This window comes from Triturus cristatus, chromosome 9, assembly GCF_964204655.1.
Source record: "Triturus cristatus chromosome 9, aTriCri1.1, whole genome shotgun sequence".
Lineage (NCBI taxonomy): Eukaryota > Metazoa > Chordata > Amphibia > Caudata > Salamandridae > Triturus > Triturus cristatus.
In genome coordinates this window covers 320,725,516-320,745,091 of record NC_140592.1, presented here as the reverse complement: position 1 = coordinate 320,745,091, position 19,576 = coordinate 320,725,516, and the positions used below count along the sequence as shown (strand labels likewise).

At 43.7% G+C, this 19,576-nt stretch overlaps 1 protein-coding gene across 1 annotated transcript in view; it reads right to left on the bottom strand.

Annotated features, from left to right (window-relative positions):
- GMPPB (GDP-mannose pyrophosphorylase B) overlaps positions 1-19,576 on the bottom strand; it is a 249,043-nt gene that overhangs the window by 117,722 nt on the left and 111,745 nt on the right. The window contains exon 8 of the mRNA XM_085625038.1: positions 6,720-6,847. Coding sequence (XP_085481164.1) covers positions 6,720-6,847 — 128 coding nt within the window. The remainder of the gene's footprint in view (positions 1-6,719; positions 6,848-19,576) is intronic.

Genomic DNA, 19,576 nt, shown 5'->3' with positions numbered 1-19,576 from the left:
GAAAGTTGGGTGGTAGCACTCCATATGAAGCTTTATTTGGGGTTCCAATGTTTTTTCAGTAACCTCATTACAGACCTCATCACCCTGCCACCCTCGGGTCCTAAAACGTACTTTCTCCTCCGCTGCGACATCAACTTCCATCTGGACGACACTACTGACCCCAACACTATTAACCTGCTGGACAGCCTCCTCAATGTCTGCCTCACACAGCTTGTTACAGGCCCCCTGCATACAGCAGGCCATAAACTAGACCCCATCGTCTACACCAGCAACACAGCCAAGGTCAGCCAACCCTCACCTAGATGGACCACTTCATCATTCATTTCAACATCCCCCTCCCCCCACCAACCCCGCAGACAGTGACACCCCCCCACTCCAGGGCAGGAACTGGAAAAACATCACCCAGCAAGCATGGATCAACACCCTTAATCTACACATCCCACTCTCTCAGATGACACTGACAAAAACGCCCAGTGCCTCAACAAAGGGCTCGCCACCAGCCTTGCTCTCGTCAAGGCCAATAAACCCCAGAAGAACCTAAAAACATACAAACTGGTACACAGACACCATCGGGAATGCCAAGAGACATTACAAACAGCTGGAAAGAAAGTGGTGATCCTTTCAGAAACCCACAGACAAGAACACCTAAAGGAAATCTCTCATATCCTACCATCACGATCTGAAAGAGGCCAAGAAAAGGGTCCTGGCCCAGAGAATCGAAGCCAGAGCAAACAAACCTAAAGAACTCTTCACGATCCTTAAAGAGTTCTCCCACCCCACATCCATGTCAACCCTCATAAGCCCCTCGCAGGACCTTTGCAATCAATTCTCAGACATCTTCCATGACAAAGTCTCCAGCATCTACAAGAATTTCGATCATCCACCTCTTCCCACGAACCTTCCTTGTTCACCTGCCCTCACCACAAGAGCTTCCAAACTTTCCAAATGGACCTGATGAGCGTCGAAAAAACCACAGCCATTATGGCTTCCACCCACTCAGATGTCCCCACTGATCCTTGCCTGTACATCCTCTTCAACCCAGGCAGCAACACAATAAGCTTGGTTCTACAAGCCATTGTCAACACATCCATCGCCACTACCACCCAAAGGCCTGGAAACACAGATGTTAGGACTCTCCTCAAGAAACCATCTGCAGACCAATAGTCCTCAGCAAATATTGATCCATCTCACTGCCTCCCTTCCCAGGAACTATCTTGGAAAAAGCAATCAACAACCACCAATCCCGCTACATTGAACAACACAAAGTTCTTGACTGCTCACAATCACGATTTTGCAGCAAAAATAACACAGACCCAGCCCTCATCGCAGTAAAGGATGACATTCGCACTATAATGGACTGAGGTAATTCCACAGTCCTAATTCTTCTCGACCTTTCTGCAGCCTTCAACATGGTCGCCCACCACACACTTCACCAGAGTGCCCGACGCAGAAATTCAAGGGCCAGCCCTCCAATGGATGTGCTCCCTCCTGACAGGTAGAATGCAATGAGTCAGGCTGCAGCTTTTTACCTCCAAACCCAAAGACACCCTCTGCGGGGTCCCACAGGGGCATCCATCAGTCCCACACCCTTCAACGTTTACCTGGTGCCCCTTGCGAAGATCACTCACTCCCATGAGCTCAAAATCATCTCGTATGCCGATGACTCGCAACTCATCCTGTCCCCCTCAGAAGATCCTAACAACACCAAAAACAACTTCAAAAGCTGCATGAGAAAGGACACCACATGAATGCGCACCATCTACCTGAAACTCAACACAGACAAAACGGGAGTCCTGTTTTTTGGACCCAACAGTCTTGGTTTTCACACAAAAAAATCTTCAATCATCATTACTCATGCAGAACTACAACTAGTAAATGTATTTGTACTTATTATCCTAACAGAAAGATCTCACAGATTCAGCATCTTTTGAAGTAGCCGCAAGCCAAAAACTGTGTCCTGATTTTTTTCTTACGTAGACAGGATACCTGTGGCACCAAATCACCTATAGCATACAGCTTTATTGGGAACCTGTCAGAAGTAGCATATTGGCTCCAAACATAAATGTGTCTCCAAGATTTATGGCTTCATGAATTCCATCAATTACAAATCTTTTATGATTCTAAAGCCTATCTTGCTGCAATGATAAGTCCAGTGCAGACACGCTGACTGGATGCTGTATCACAGAAGTACAAGGCTCACCATGAAAGGGAAACCCAGCATGGTAGGGGGAATCAAAAATAAACGTTTGTGCACCGGGGAGAGAGAACACAAAGTGCCAATTGATTTGTTACTAGGAGTGTCTTCTTTGATGGAGTTTCAAGACTGTTTTTTCAGACGCATAAACTTCCCACTGCATTACGCATTATTCCAGTGTCCGCACACTCCACCTTCAGATACAGAGGCTGGGAGGAGCACACAAAGCAATAATTGTCAGTTGATATTGGAAGGTAGTTTGTGTTCCCCGTGCAATAGGTTCATCTACGCTCACAAGGAAAATTGTTTTATCTTAGTCTAGGTGACATGAGATTGACCCTCCTACAGCTGTGATTCCTCACATTTTATATTCTTCTATTTCTTTGGGTTTATTTTAGACACGGCTATGGCCAAAAGGCAGCCATCTCCTGAGGAGTCCAGATTATTAGGATTCCAGTGACACCAAGGTTAGTGGATCCAATCTCCCAGTTTAAATAAACTTTAAACTTTGACAGAAAGATTTGAGTAAAATTCACAATTTAGTGTAAGCTTTAATCTGTGTTTTGATCATATCAATATTACAGGACAAGTCTGGGGCCAGGTGTTTTCCTTAGAAGCACATGCCCGGCTCTAGTTAATGTCAGGGGTGCCGAAAACCAAGGAGGAGTGGTCTTGATTCCGCCTCATGCCTCTTTCATACACCGCCAGACACTTCCTGCCTTTCATCACACACTTTCAGGTTATATTTCATCCCCGCTTTCTTTCTTTGTCACTGTTTTTCAATCTTACTCTTCCTCCTTTCTCCATTTTGTGTTTTCTTCTTTCTCTGGGTCAAATTTTGATGATAAAAATTGAGTGCCAGTCCCCAAAAATGAGTGCTAATGGGCCCCAGCAGCAACCACCGGCTCAAATTAAGCCTGGTTGTGCGGTCTTTGATATGTTTCACCCTTTAGGGCATATGGTGTTTAGGACTTTCTTCAGTCTGAACAGTGTGTGGCATGCATTGTAGAAATAATACAATATGAAAATAGAAAATACTTAATGTGAAGTGTGTATAAAGTGCTCAGACATTGCAAGATTGAGACTATGGTGATTAAACATATCTATGGTGAGTGGAGTATTTGTTTGTGCTAGACTAAATACACTATGTCATACTATCAATCAATCGGGGGGTTTGTAAAGTGCTGCTACTCGCCTGTGAGGGTCTCAAGGTGCTGAAGGGGGAAGGGGCTAATGATCTATCTGGATGTGGAGGTTTAGTTGAAGAGCTAGGTCTTGAGGTCATTCCTGAAATGGGTCAGCGACGCGGATTGCCTGAGGTGGTGGGGTGTTTCAGGTCTTAGCGGTAAGGTAGACAAAGGTACTTCCTCCGGTTCTCGTCTTGTGGATCCATGGGACGGAGGCCAGGGCGAGTTGAACAGAGCATAGTTGTCTGGCAGGTGTGTGGAAAGCAAGGCAGTGGTTCAGATATTCTGGTCCTGCGTCGTGGAGGGCCTTGTAGGCATGTACGAGGAGCTTGAAGGTGATTCTCTTGCTGATAGGAAGCCAGTGGAGTTGTCGGAGGTGTTGTGTCATGTGGCTGCGGCGGGGGATGTCGAGAGCCGGTCTGGCTGTGGCGTTCTGGATGTTCTGTAGTTTCCTGAGCTGTTTCTGGGCGACGGTGTAGAGTGTGTTGCCGTAGTCAAGTTACAGGGGATGAGTGAGCAGGGAACCATCTTCTGGATTTTGTGGGGAGCCATCTGAATGTCTTTCGAAGCAGGCAGAGCTTGTGAAACAGACTGAACTTGTACTGTCATGGTTGCATGATTCAGCATATTTATCTGCAATGCTAGATATAGGTCTGGTTACACTAAAGATTCACAAAACATGTAGACTGCCACCAACACTGTATTTGATGCACCCAGAGCTGGGACAGGAGTCTAATGCTCATTTTGAGGGTAAGCTCTGTGTACCCCACCATGTCCCAGAAAGATTTTGGACCTCACATGACCATGAAGGGGACCTTACTGTCCCACTGGGGAAGAGGACTGTAAATGAGTTGCTATTTTATATGACATGATTCAGCACAATCATTTCCTATGAAAATACTCACAGAAAAGGGCTTTTGAGCATAGACTTTATTTAAAAATACAAACTATGATCATGTGCCACTTTTTATGATGGTTTGTGGTGGTTCTTATTTTAGGTATAATGTATGGGCGATCCAGGAAGTTAGTTCCTGGGAAATGACTAATGCACTGCTGCACAAAGTAGAATGACTAATGGCTGTAGTTGTGGAGTTTTGTTGTCATCAATCAAGACTAAAAACACTACCTCTGGTTACTAGCCATAATTACGGAAGCTGCTTAGAATTACATATTTCTTATTATTGCATGAGTGACCTCTATTCAGTTTTTAGAAGAAAGTCAGTAATTCCTTCAGTGGTATGACAAGCATAAAAAGTGTAAAGGTACATTTAACTTGACAAAATAAAATAAAACACTCATGTGAGAATTCCCCCTCTGTTTCTCCATTCCAGTTTTTCACTTTGCTAACGGCGTCCAAGTAGTGCCACAAATAACGTGGATCATCAGGCGAAGAGCAGACTAGCCAATGCAGGGAAAGGCAGACCAGCACAGGCTTCTCAGCAGCTGACCACAAGAGCAGACCTCTGGATATGCCATCATTAGGGCTGACTTGGATATAGAGTATTATGTAGGAAGTTCTCAAACAATTAGAAAATTGATTCAATTTTTAAAAAATCACACATTAAATTGCTACATCCATAATGTGTAGCATGAGCCTTTTCATACATATTGCCTGAGGGAAGGTACTTATCGATCTAAATTGTTAGAATGGAGGGGAAACATTTAGAAGTGTAATGGTTTATCGATGACCCTTAGCAGACCTTTGGACTGAAATATTGAGAACCAGGGAGGCTAGACATGAAATAGAAACAGAAGGGGGGGATGAAGCAAGGGAGGACCAGATAGATGATAGTCCCGGGCCCAGGGAACTAGAGGGGAGAACCTAGATGAGAAACATAGAAGAGAGAGAACTTACACGGCTCCCCTGTATGCATACGCCCACTCGCCACAACAGATGATGCTCACAGATCCCTAATGCTGAACTAAAGCAACACATACCTTATCGAGAAAACTATTCTAACATAGATTTGGGGGCATGGAGGACGCTAGGAGATACACCACCAACACTTTTGGTCAAAAGTTGACATAAGATGTTAGATACGACTGAGTTAGAATATATCCTTACCTAGGGTTTTGGGTAACTCCCTTGAGTTCACATAGATCAAAGGTACACAAAACATTATGTGAGATCTGTAATGCTGAAAGAATAGATTACTATCCACAGATGTAAAACCAGACTCACTGTGAATAATCTCGTCTATGTGTCGTCTATGTCATACAAAATATCTGTTGTGTGGATAGTATATGTATGAAATTTTAACTAGTCGTTGGGAAAGTCTTGAGGTAGTGTTGCGGTTGACTGTTTATGTAAATGTTCTCATAAATGCTTGTGTAACAGTTTTCAATGAGTGAAGAACTATTTTTAGTACAAAATACTTAAATGGACTGTATAGTTGGCGCTGTTTATTTATACCCTATTGGTTTTAATTTCTATTTTTGTAGTTCTTTCTATACATTTTTTTGGGATGAGCTTATTGAGAATAGGTATGTGCTCCTATTGAGGTTATATATGCTGAAATTGTAACTAGTCGTTGGGAAAGTCTTGAGGTAGTGTTGCGGTTGACTGTTTATGTAAATGTTCTCATAAATGCTTTAACGTTTTCTTGTTTAGCAGCATGTACTGAACAAATGTTGCAAATGTCTTTGAGCAGGGTGTCACAGGGGTATGGCACAAAAAGTGACATAGGCAGGTCTCTGAACAGGTCACCACAGTGGCAAACTTACCAACAAATCAGCATACGAATGGTGTAAGAGTCACCATTGGGAAGAACTATCAACAGGATGGAATGGGTGGACCAACTAACAGGCCAGAAGCAAGCCTAAAGACGTGCTGCCATGAAGACAGATGTAAATCACAACAGGGCAGGCTCACAATCGGGCACCATAGTAGGTGGACAACATTTGTCAATGTAGAAACCAGTTAAAATGAGAGACTGAAAACTCGACACATGCTACAACTGGTGAAGCAAATTCATTAAACCCCAAACAATAATGTAAAAGCATGACTAAAGTACTAGCAGAACTCTGTCTGCATACTTCACAACTGTGCCAGAATAGTAATCCGTCGATGTTAAGTAGAGGGTACAGGTTTAAGTATATTGTTTTCCAGCTGGGTTCAGTCAGCCAACTAAGGAAACGTGTTGACTCCAAAATTGAGGCAGTGTCCAACACTCGCACAAAAGCAAGTAGTCATGGGTCATAACATCATACATTTCTAATGTTTGCATGGGAATTGACACTACCCTAGACATCCTTTGAAAGGAGAGAACAGAGATGCAATTTGTGCTTGATACTTTCACGGTCTTAAAAAATTGTCATATCATTTATTGCCAACTTACCACTAACACATTCCCCACAAATCCAGGGCCTGAAAGTAACCTCTCCGGATGCTTCAGCCTTAGCGACTGCAAGTACATGCACATCCCCGTCAAAAAGTCCTTGGGCTGCCCAATGTCCATCCAGAATCCTAGAGAAAAAAGAGTTGTAATCAACTATATGTTCAGAAAGCACTAAGCTATTAGATACTTCTTCACTTCCTTCCATCAGGATTAATACTATGCCCAGTAGCAATGTCTCATTTGTTGGCATTTAGTGCCAGACCTCCTCAGCACCATGAAACGTCAAGCCTAACTTACAGCACCACCCGGCACCAATGGTCACTGATAAAGGCCTAACCATTTTGCTGCCTAGCAACATCATGCATCTCTGGAAAGAAGGTATCCTGAGCAACCTAGAGAGGGGTTCCACTGTCATTGATAACAAACTTTTGGACTAACCATAAAGACCCACAATGAGCAGCATATTCTTGTAAAAACACTCATTCCTTCACATGTGAAATCCTTCTGAAAAATGACCAGATAGCAAATATCATGTCACCCTGCATTCATAAGGAGGATATTAAACACTTGTTGAGAGCATCACAGCACCAGCTGTATTCTTGCTAAAAAATTCTGGGAGAACTGAGAGGGTTTTGTATTTTAGCATTCCATTTGCAGCCTGGTTTATTTGAATAAATAAATGTCTCACCAATATAAAAAAATGCCTTACATTCATTGGCCAACCTACAATCCAAACTAAAAAAAGATATTGGAGTTCTGGAGGAGGAGGAGAAGGATTTCCGGAAAACCTTGATGTACCCAAAGAGGGAGCCATTAAGGAACGCTTTAGATTATACAACTTAAAGTTTTACATAGGGTCTACTACTCCTGTGCACAACTGAAATCATTTCTTTTTATGTATAGATCTTACCACAGATACTTCAACTTATGAATGATACTTCCAGATATCAAATTGGTCCAGGAAAGCTTTTCCCCATCAATCGTTCTCCAGGACTCTCAGGTAGCACCATGCATCATCAGCAGATACTCAGGATATGACACACATGTATGTTAGGAGCTAAGTGACGTGCTGCCATCGGTTCCTGTTATGCCTGGCCGGATAGATGGGGGTCCCGAGCTCTCTGTGCCTCACTGAAACAATTACTCAGTACATCAACAAAAACCATGTGAAAGGTCTCCAAAAGTGTCAGGATTTAAACCATAAGATGTCCATGTTGGACTCTCATGGCATCTGCATGCTGTTTCTGTGATTGGAACACAACACCGCAGCCTACTATTTCTGTGCTTTCAAGCATCCGAAGGTCATCAGGGAGCAGACGGTGAGGCTGTTTTTGGCCAAGATTCGCAGGGAGATGCCATAGTGCTCGCACTCATCCTTAGGTAAGCCTGCTGCCAGGGAACAATCTTTGAAACATATAAAGTACCATAAGCAAGAGAAATCCTCTTCTCTTGAAGAAATGGTCCAGCTCCCAGGAATGTTCAGAGTCTTGATGCTATTCCAAAGCAGGTCTCTTCCTTATCAGATAAGATTGAAATACTCAAAAAGCAGGTGAAGCCCTTCCACCTGCTGTGCTGGATCTCTTTAAGACAGCTCCCCTTTGGGTGTCCAAGAAGAAGTCGATGCCTGCCAAGGCACTGTCGCCTGTTTCTTCAGAGCCGACTACGCCACCGCCTTTGAAACCATATTACTAGAGTAAACAGTAAGTGTGACAAAAAAGAAAGTCAAGGTGAACTTAAAGTACTCTAGGGAGAGCACTTTCCTAGAAATCAGAGGTTCATCCAGATGGAGGAATTGTTTGGCTCTTGGATATCCACGCAACAGAGATGATAATTCAAAAGGTTTATAACCTCCTTCCCCACTACAACATTGATGCTGTTTTGTATTTGGACTTACAAAATGCGAGTGGTGTGGACACTTTACCAGAAGAGGTCAACCCTTAGCCCTCTGGCTCGGCTTCAGAAGATGTTTCCTCATTACGAACTGTGGTACAAGAAATAGTTGGAGCCTTGGAACGGACGGTGCCATCTGAGAAAGCAACGTCTAACATCTGAACTGAGACCTTGCACCCCTTCTCCTCAGTAGTGGAGCCCTTGCTTCCATTCAGTGAGACTCTATTGGATCCGGTCATGGCCATATGGATAAAAACCTTTTCAGAGCAAGCAGACCTCAGAAAGATAGTCAAATGCGATGGACTTGTTCTGGTTGACCCACACTTTGTCTTCTCGTCTGTTTCCAGAAATCTGGTAGTCCAAGCTTCTTCCTCAAAGAAAAACTCAAATGCCCAATTGGTGTTCATAATTTTATTTAGGAGTTAGCAAATCTACAGTGATCAACTTGCCAGAGCATATAAAAAAACATTTACAGATCTGGTCAAAGATGGTCTGGATACATCCAAACAGTTCTTGAAGCTAGGCCTCAATTCTGTGGACACCGTTACCAGGTCCATGGGCACAGTTGTCACTCTACACTAACACACTTCGATGCACCCCATTGGATTCTATGGAGAAATACAGACCACACTAATGGACATACCCTTTAACGGTAAGCGGTTATTTGGATAGAAGGCATAGTCCTCCCTGGAACTCCTCAAAAACAGCAGACTTATGGCTCGCTTTGCAAACCTGCCTCCGCTGTGAGCCAATTTAATCAACAACAAATACAATTTCAAGAACATTCCATGGCAGTCCTATCCATGTAGAGGCAACCTTCTCAGCTAGTCTAGACACACCAAAACAATATCACTCCTTTCAGGCCTGGGGTGGATCTAGGGGGTGCCATATCGGACAACAGTGGTAAATGCAATCACCGCCAAATTTTGCCACCTCTGCTGTCTCAAAATCTCTCTGACTTCCCCTTAAGTCGTGGTCTTCGGGTGAAGTGGGGTGGATGGAGGGGCTATACTTCCCCATCAATTTGGAGACAATCACAACAGACTGCTAGGTAACCTAGCTAAACCACAAGTGTTGCACTATAATCTTCCTGTCCCTCCCTACAGAATGCTCTTTGTCCACCAGGACATGTTCTCTGATGCACAACAAGATTTTGGAGACAGAAGTCCTTTCACTGCAGAATAAGGGGCCATAGTGGTGCTGTCTCTGAAAGAAAAAGGCGGGAGGTTCTACTAACCTTACTTTTTGGTTCCAAAGGAAGAAAGTTTGAGACCCGAACAACTTTTTGCTGGCCTTAAATGCAGGGGACTGGTTAGTGTCCCTATGCTGGCTGATGTGGCAGCTTCACTCCGACGGCCAGAAGTCCAAGTATTTCCAAACTGGGGCAACTGGCTGGTGAAAGCAAAGTCTCCTAGGTGGTCAAGGAACACCACTTTCAGCAGATAATAACTCTACTACACAACTTGGGCTTTATTATCAATGCCCAAATGAGTTGCCTGTCTTGAACGCAAAGACTGATCTTCTAAGGGACAATACTGGACAACCCTGAATAAATACCTTTCATCCTCCTCAGAAGATAGAGGATATTTAGGAGAGGACTCCTAGGTTTCTGATTTCTGCACAAACCCCGGTTCTGCAGGTCTTACATCCGCTTGGTGTTATGGCCTTGTGAATCTAGTTGGTGCCAGATAAAGGCCAGTCAATCGTGCCTACCGTCACAGTGGCTTCAGCATCAGGGAAGCGTCTATGCTCACTGAAGCATTAGAACTAGAACGCCATTCGCCTTACCCTACGACCGGAATGAAAAACTAGACCGTGCAAAAGGATCTGTCACGTGGACTTACAACTTTTTGAAGCGAAGGAAGAAAGATGTTGAACTGTGTTGTGTGTTTAATCAGTAGGGTAAAGTGAAGTAATCTGCACCTTTGCCTAATTAATGCATTCACCCATGGTGTAATGGGACTATAGCCTTAAAAATCACTCAGAGCAGGAAGAGGCTACTGGAAGTGGCATATAGTGTATTATTGAAGATCATAACTGGGATTATAACCCTGTAATTATAGTTATTATCAAACTATGCAGTATTAAGTTTTGGTTTCAGAAAAAAGTACCTTCCTTTTGTGGAAATATGGATTTTTCTGGTCAGTTATGTCCCCTATCTTGGACCCCAACGGTTCTATGTGCATGTCACAAGTACATGTATGTTCCCTCCAGTTCCAGTTATGAAGACGCAAATACATGTGCGTCCACCATGAACATGTCTTCTGTCAGATCCGCCATGAACAGGCCGGATATTCCATTCCTAAATATGAAAGGCCACCGGCTTTATATGGTTCACTTATGCCATTTTACAGTCCAGGCAAGTAGGCCCTGATTCTGTCATCAAACTCCTCTTGCCTTCTGCCTCTGAAAGCTCCAGTCTGAGCCTGCATCTGTGACCATGAACTTTGTCTCATTCCCTGCGCGGCTCACGAAGCCTGACATCAGCCTATTCTCTGCCAAGAACTGTATTTCACCTTCGAATTATCTGCTTCCCCCTCAGCCGATGCATTCCTGCCTAGTAGTTTAAGTAAACATTCTTCCAGTTACCGAGCAAAAGGCCCGGCTTCTCTGCCCTTATGCAAGTAATTCATAGCCCTGTTACCATGGAATATTTCTACCCCCTCGCATTTAGTGTAGACACTTAGACGCTTGTACACGCACGCACAGTCAGTATAGAATAGATTCTGTCCGAGAGTCCTTCTTTTATGGATAACATAGTTCTTTAAACATAGGATGTTAGATATGATTTGGGATTAGGTTGACTTGACCCCCCAGACTTTTCGTCTCCACATGTAGAGCTAAATGTCAAGTCCCCTTCACCCCCTAGTTGCACGTCAATTACACGTCATACTGCTGCGCGCGCATCTATGCCAAGTATTATCTTATAGATCCACCTATATATGACATCATAACCAATTATGTTCCTTTTTACTCCTTATTACACCCATTTTCTGGTTACGCAGACAAATCGTCATTTTCCTTATCACTTGTTACGCCTACTGCATTCGCTTCATTGTAATGTATGTACTATAAAAGTTACTTCTTGTCAATAAAGTATGTACTTCACTTCCTGAACCCCCGTGGTGATGGAACTTGGAGCATCCGATTATAATCGATCACAGGAATAAAGCCCATTCCGAACCTCTAATATCACGGATTCTGCCTCTCATTTACTGAGCTATTTTATAATGTTTCTGTATCAAATTCAGTCCAGGTAAAGGAAAATTATTTACCACATGATGGCGCCCGAACAGGGACACTTTCTCATCTCACGCGCCGGCGGTGAGTTGCAGGCCCGGTCTCCTGCCACAGCTGGACGGACAATAACGCGGACCAGCAGGATTTCCTGTATCTCCCTCCGGTCAAGCGGGGGCGACTGAGACTGCGATCAACACCCAGACGAGGCGGTGAGAAGTGCGAAGTATCCCGACCAGAGCCTAGCTGAGAGAGCAAGATCCGAGGTATACAGAGACCCACCAGTTCGAAGTCAAGTCCAGTTTCCGATGAGACGAGTCGAGTCCAGTCCGGTTCAAGTTCAAGTTACCGAGGCCTTCCGTTTCCGAAGCTACCCGGTGAGTACCATTACTGGGGAGGCATTTCTGACGTGCACATAGGTTGTGCCGGTCAAGACGGGTTTGGGTACACAAATCCGGTCTGCACTGTTTTAGCAGTGTATCTGTACTGTTTAGCAGTATATCAAGTATTCCGAAGTATCTAGTTATTGTCAAGAATTAAGCTTGGTGATTAGTTATGCAGACGATCATCATTGTTGTTTCAGTTAAAGGTCTAATGTTTAATGTGTTTAAAAACGTCCTGCATATTGTGGTATGAATGGTTGTTCATTATTGTGCTTTCGTATTAAGTGTGTTCAAGATTAAGTGTCAGATCAGTTGTCAATATGCCGCTCTTTTCGAAATTAAGACAGATTACTACTAGAAAAGGGGTACTCGAAGAAGCCGTCCCTATTCCTCCTAGGGACACTCCAGGGCACTTCATGTATCACAAACATGGCTTAGACGCTATATTATTTCTTGATTTATGGGTAGACTATACCAAGGGATTACCAGAAAGTCAGAGGTGGCCCGCAGCGGGGACCTGGGATGCAGAGTGCATCATGAAAGTCGAGGAAGAGTTATGGAAAAGGAAAGTCAGACAGTCACAGAAGGACGCCGTTGAGTTATGGCGTAAAGAATCTCATAGACGCACAGAAAAAGCACGTAGACAGGAAGAGAAGAGTAAAGAAAGTTCAAATAGAGTTCGAGAAAATCTATTAATTGAGGACGGTATCCGAGTGAAATCAGAACAAGTAGGCAGACAAAGAAATGCCCTTATGAATGGTATGTATCCCCTTCTGGCCGAAGGATTACCTAAGGCTACTCCAGAGATACCGAAAGACTTGCCACCCCCATTATTCCCAATCAAGGTACATCCTAAGGGGCATCCTAGAACCGCGGAAGATGTTTTTCTTTCCTCATATTTAGATGACGCAGCTCCCGAGTATGCTAATTCCGCCCAACATAGACCGCATACCAGGGAGGTCCAACACCAAGATCCAGTACCCGTATCCCTACAGCAACAAATCGAGTCACAAGTTCCGGCAAGCACATCTGTTTCTGCATCTGTTCCTACAGCTACTTCTATAGCTGTGTCCACACCTATAGTTGCTGTGTCACGTTCAACGAATCCTTTCACACCCGACGCCCCAGATGGGGCCACGGGAGGTGCTACCAATATTTTTTCTACGCCACCTAGAATAAATAAACTTACTTTTCAAGAGTCAGCGCATTCACGTACACCCAAACTCGTAGGTACCCGTGCGCTTAAGGAACTTCTTATAGATTGTAGATATGACCCGGTGCCCGGTAAAGAGGACGAAATGACCCTGGCATCATTGCGTATCAGACGAGCCGCGGTGTATTTAGGGAAATTACCAGGAATGAATGCGCATCTAGATAATATATATCATTTTGTCCAAACAGGGCGAGATCCAGAATGTATTAACAGAGCTATGGAATACCAGAAAGTAGAGATACAGGGGGAACTGTTACGTTTCCTCATAAACTGTGTGATCAGAAATGTAGACCGACCGGGGGTAGACCCGGAAGCAATGCAAATTCTTACAAGATGGAGCCAGAATATATCAGAAGGGAGGCATGACAAGAAAAATTGTATAATAGCCATGTGCCGAAAGATCCGTAAAGAAATAGAACGCCTACACGAAGAAAGATTAGAGGCAGACGAGTTCGAACAAAGCGAGGAAGAAGGGTCAGGACTGCCCGCAGGACAGTCGGACACCATAGCCTATGTAGGTAGAGGAAGATCTTGTAATAGGAATCAGACTAGATGTCATACTGACTCAATACGTCCGATATGTCCAGATAATAGCAGGAATTTCCAAATACCTATAATCAATATAAGGTCTAACGAGCATTCGTTCCAAACCGCCGACAAGCTACTCCGAGAACGAAGGGGTTATCATTTTCTCGATTCTATGGACGAACAAGATTTAGCCAGGGCAGCTGTCCATTGGGTGGACAGTCCCGGAAAATATAGTGATGATACAGTAGTACGCACATTTTTGAATCTCACCCCAGATGAACAGAGGTTAGCTGGGATCTATATGATTCAACAACTCATTATACTATATCAGAGTCAGCATTCGGACCCTGGTCCCTTACCTGACATATTGACTGAATTGCTTATGAACAAATGGAGAGGTCCAGGTACTAAATTAATTAAAGAAATTCTAGAATCAAGAAAGCAGTATATTCTTTTTGTATGTTCAGAACATGTCTCATTGCCCGTCAAAGAAAGAACAACGTATCACATAGATAGACAGAATCCCTTACGAGAAGTGCACCCAATAAGAGGCGAGGACAACGAGTTTCAGCGCGTATTTGTATATACGCCCATATCAAAAATAGAATTGTTACAAATGAAGAAAGTGGTACCCAGTCATGACAAAGATCCAGCGGGTTTTCACCGAGAAATTAAAGACATGTTACTCATGGGAGAGTATACCTATCCCGACATTATGACAATATTAAAGGTATTGATGCCTGCTGGCATTTATGAGAAACTCAAGGAAAAAGAGTGGGAGGTAGGAGACCAAAAGATAGAATGGTCAGTGTTAGAAGCGGAAGAAAAGGCCCGAACAGCAGGAGCAGGACTTGGGGATAAAACTAAAGCATTACCAGGTTTATTAGTACAGGTACTGCCACGTTTATTAACTACGAAAAAGGAAGATTGGGGAACGATTTCAGCCTGTAAGCAGAAGCAAGATGAAGACACTAGTGATTACTATGCCCGATTTGAAAAATGTTTTGGTATAAATAGTGGCATAAAAGCAAGTAGCGAATCGTACCCACATCTGTTTGTAACAAAATTAGTAGAAAATGCCCTGCCCCCAGTAAAGAATAGAGTATTAAAATTCGAGAGTACCTGGCAAGGTAACACTCCATCACAAATGTTACAAATGTTACAGTACCATCACAATAGAATTAGAGAAGAACAAGAACATGAACACAGACGCATGAAAGACACGAAAATGAAAATGCTAGTTTCCCAGACTGTTCCAGCTGAAGGACATAAAAAGGGTATGACACATTCCGATGCAGCAGGACCTGTAAAAGGGACATGCAATTATTGTAAAAAGCCAGGTCATTACGTACACGATTGTCCAGTTTTAAAACATAATATCGCCATAGGTAAAACACAAGAAAGATCACGGCCACTCAGACAAGATCAGAATGAACAAGGAGCTATGCAGCATGCCCAGGCCATGCCAGCCGCACAACAGCCAATACAGTTTGTGCCAGCTGCACCACCGTTGCCTGCTGCTGCCACACAAACCACAACACGACAAATGTATCAGACCGCACAGTATGAATATCCTGAGTATCAGAGATACGCATGAACTAGCCTAGAGAGGGAAGTTGACTTACCCCTTATCGAGATTCCTGTAGATCAAGAAGGACCTTATGTACATAGTGAATTATTAGGTCAAGATAGAAAATTTTTACTCGATACAGGGGCAAGTCGAACAACTATAAAACGTAGTGAAGTTCCAGGGGCACCCCTCTCAGGCTCTCAGAATATTTCCCTTGGTTTTTCAGGAAAACCTATTGTTAATGAAGTGTCACAACCTCTGCCACTTACGATAGGACCTCTGACCCGAACTACAGATTTATTGCTTACTAAATCATGTCCAGAAAACTTGCTAGGGATAAAAACATTGAAAGCTCTAGGAGCCATAATATGTTGTTCTCCGGAAGGAGTAAGGTTGTTTTTACGTGATTTTAAAGGTCACTATGTGTCTAGAGACATGGATCCCCGACTGCAGACTTTACCTACACATCTATGGGCACAAGGCCCTACTGATGTTGGTTGCATGAATATTACACCATATCGAGTCACATTAAAGGCAGGAGTGGTGCTACCACGAATGCGACAATACAAGTTACCACCAGATGCTGTAGTGGCTTTACTACAAATCATTGACGAGCTCATTGCCCAAGGAGTAGTTGTAGAAACAGACTCCAATGTATGTAATTCACCGATAATTCCGATTCTTAAACGAACAGATCCAAAGGCCCCGCCAGTATATCGATTGGTTATTGATCTGCGCGAATTAAACAAGTGCATTGTGCCACAATTTCCTGTGGTCCCAGATATCTCGTCCTTACTGACAGCCATTGATTCCGAAGCAACATTCTTTACTGTAATTGATCTCAAGAATGCCTTTTTCAGCGTCCCAATAGATCCGGAAAGCCAATATTTGTTCGGATTTAGTTTAAATGGGCGTAGCTTTAAATTCTCACGCGCACCTCAAGGATTTACAGAAAGCCCCAGCATCTATAGCCAAGCACTGAAACGAGAACTTGACAGTATCCACATGCCAGTTAACACTGCCTTGCTTCAGTATGTCGATGATCTGCTGATCACCGCGAGAAGCGAACCGGAATGTGAAAAAGCATCACTGACAGTTTTACAATTTCTGGCCGAAAAGGGGCACAAGGTGTCCCCTTCTAAGCTGCAATTCTGTGTCCAGCGAGTTGTTTATCTTGGACACTCGCTGTCCAAGGAGGGAAGGCAGCTTACACCGGACCGCATTCAGTTAATAGCTAACATGTCAATACCCAAGACACAAAAGGAGGTGCGGGCTTTCATAGGCCTCACTTCATATTGTAGGCAGTGGATTCCTCAGTATGCATTTCTAGCAAAACCACTCATTCAGTTGACAACACAGGAGGCAGCCACATCGACTGTTCTCCCTTGGACTCAAGAACATACACAAGCTTTTGAAAGCCTAAAGAAAGCTTTATGTCAAGCACCTGTTTTAGCAACGCCATGTTACAGAAAACAGTTTACACTCTTTGTTACAGAACGCGAAGGTACTGCCTTGTCAGTACTCACACAGGAACAAGCAGGAGCACACAAACCATGTGCTTATTTTTCTAGTACACTAGATCCCGTAGCTCAGGCTCTGCCTACATGCCTGAAATCAGTAGCAGCGACAGCTTTAGCAATCAGACAAAGCGACGCCATAGTGTTAGGACATCAATTGACAGTTCAAGTACCACACGCAGTAGAGGTTCTTGTAAATAGAACACAAACACAACACTTGACTATAGCGCGACTTACAGGGTATGAACTTACATTGTTTCAGCCACATATAGAAATCAGACGCTGTAACACATTGAATCCTGCCACACTTTTGCCAGTAACCGGAACAGACCCACTAGCTCATGACTGTATTGAAGTTATTACTATAACGACAAAACCCAGACAAGACCTGACAGATGTTCCATTGTCCGATCCAGACCTGACATTGTATGTAGATGGTTCATGTATGAGAACAAGTACAGGAGAGTTAGTGGCCGCTTACGCAGTCACAACAGATACTGAAGTCATTGAAACTAATCGTATAAATACTTTGTCAGCTCAAGCCGCAGAGCTCACCGCTCTGACACAAGCCTGTATTCAAGCCACGAATAAAAAAGTCAACATATACACTGATTCACGTTATGCATTCGGAGTTGTACATGACTTCGGCGTGCTATGGCGAGAGAGAGGTTATTTAACTTCCCACGGTGCCCACATTCAGCACGGACCCCTCATTCATGCCTTATTAGATGCAATACATCTACCCACTGAAATATCAATTATGAAATGTAAGGCTCATACGAAGGTTACTGATATCATTTCCCAAGGCAATGATCTAGCCGACAGAACAGCTAAACAGACTGCTCAAACTCAAACCCCCGACATGACAAAGACAATAGTCCCGACACCGACACATTGTATGACAGTTAAAGATCCTACTCTTGACGTAATTGACATACAGACACATGCTACACCAGACGAAATAAAGAAATGGACTGAATTAGGAGGGATTCAAACGGACCAAGGATGGATGATGAAGGAACAGTCTGTGTGGTTCCTTCCTGATTCAATGGTCCAAGTTATAATTAACACTATACATAGTCCAGCACATCTAGGGGAAAAAGCTATGCTAGACAGCATTCAACACATTTGGTTCAATAAACATTTACGAGCAGCAGCCAAACAAAAAGTCCGTACCTGTATGATCTGTTGCCAGTTTAACCCAGGAAAAAGCGTTCCCGTAGAACAGGGTGGATTTCATCCTCCTAATCATCCTTTTGAAGTACTCCAGATGGACTATATCCAGATGGAACGATGTCGAGGATTCAAATATGTTCTCGTAGTTGTCTGCGCTCTGTCCCGTTGGACAGAGGCGTACCCGGTTTCAGATTACACTGCCCCGACTACTGCCAAACAGTTGGTTCGAGAATTCTTCCCACGATACGGTTTACCACGTGTTGTTCACTCAGATAACGGCCAGCCGTTCTCATCCGAATTAATGAAACACGTTTCACTTCTGTTAGGATATCAGTGGAAATTCCACTGTGTCCGACACCCCGAGGCAGCAGGTCTCGTAGAAAGACATAACCAGATACTGAAAATCAGAATGTCCAAAATATGCAGAGAAAAAGGTGTCGACTGGGTAGTAGCGTTACCAGTTGCACTCTTTTACATGAGAATGGTAGCACACTCTCGAACAGGGCTATCCCCGTATGAGGTGATCTTCGGTAGACCACCAAATATGTGGGGGACGCCTGTACCACGAAAAATAACTGATGTTGACTGTAATATGCTGACAGATTACTTGGCTTCCTTGATGTCTGCACTACAATCTTGTCGTTCACAGGTAGCTGCAGCCTTTCCCGACAACACTGAGGTGAAACCCCATGACGTAGTTCCGGGGGATCTCGTCTGTGTGAGGAATTTCGACCGAAAGACTCAGCTGGAGCCCAGGTGGAAATCACCCAAGTTGGTCCTGCTGACCACAAGGACAGCCGTGAAGATCGAGGGCCGCAAGGGCTGGATTCATTCAAGTCATATCAAGAAATTTCATGGACTATCCTCGGATATAGACATTGTGCCCTGCACTCCCTCACAGACTGATTCAAAACTTCCTTTTGTTGAACCGAATGACTCTGAAAACTACAAAGTAAAGCTTAGGCCCAACAAGTCGAGCAATTTGATTGTTTAAGTCCTCTCCAAGGTGAAGCGGTTGAATTGTCTCCGACATGTATCCCTTGGACCTGAGTAGAGAAAATACCCGGAAAATGTTGAAACGACAGGCGTATTGTAAATCACTGCGTAGCCACTGCATAATGACATTATTAATTTTGTTTTTATTGAGTCTTTTAATAATTATTACAAGTATGTTGTTGCACATATATTACCCTATTTCTAGACATGTTTATAATGTTGCTGCTGAACATTCTTTTAGTGACTTACCTCCGCATGAATTGTCTTATAGACTTGCGCTGCGCAATAACACTTTCATTAGTATGTTACATCATTCCCATCAGACTAGTAATGCCACCAATTGTTGG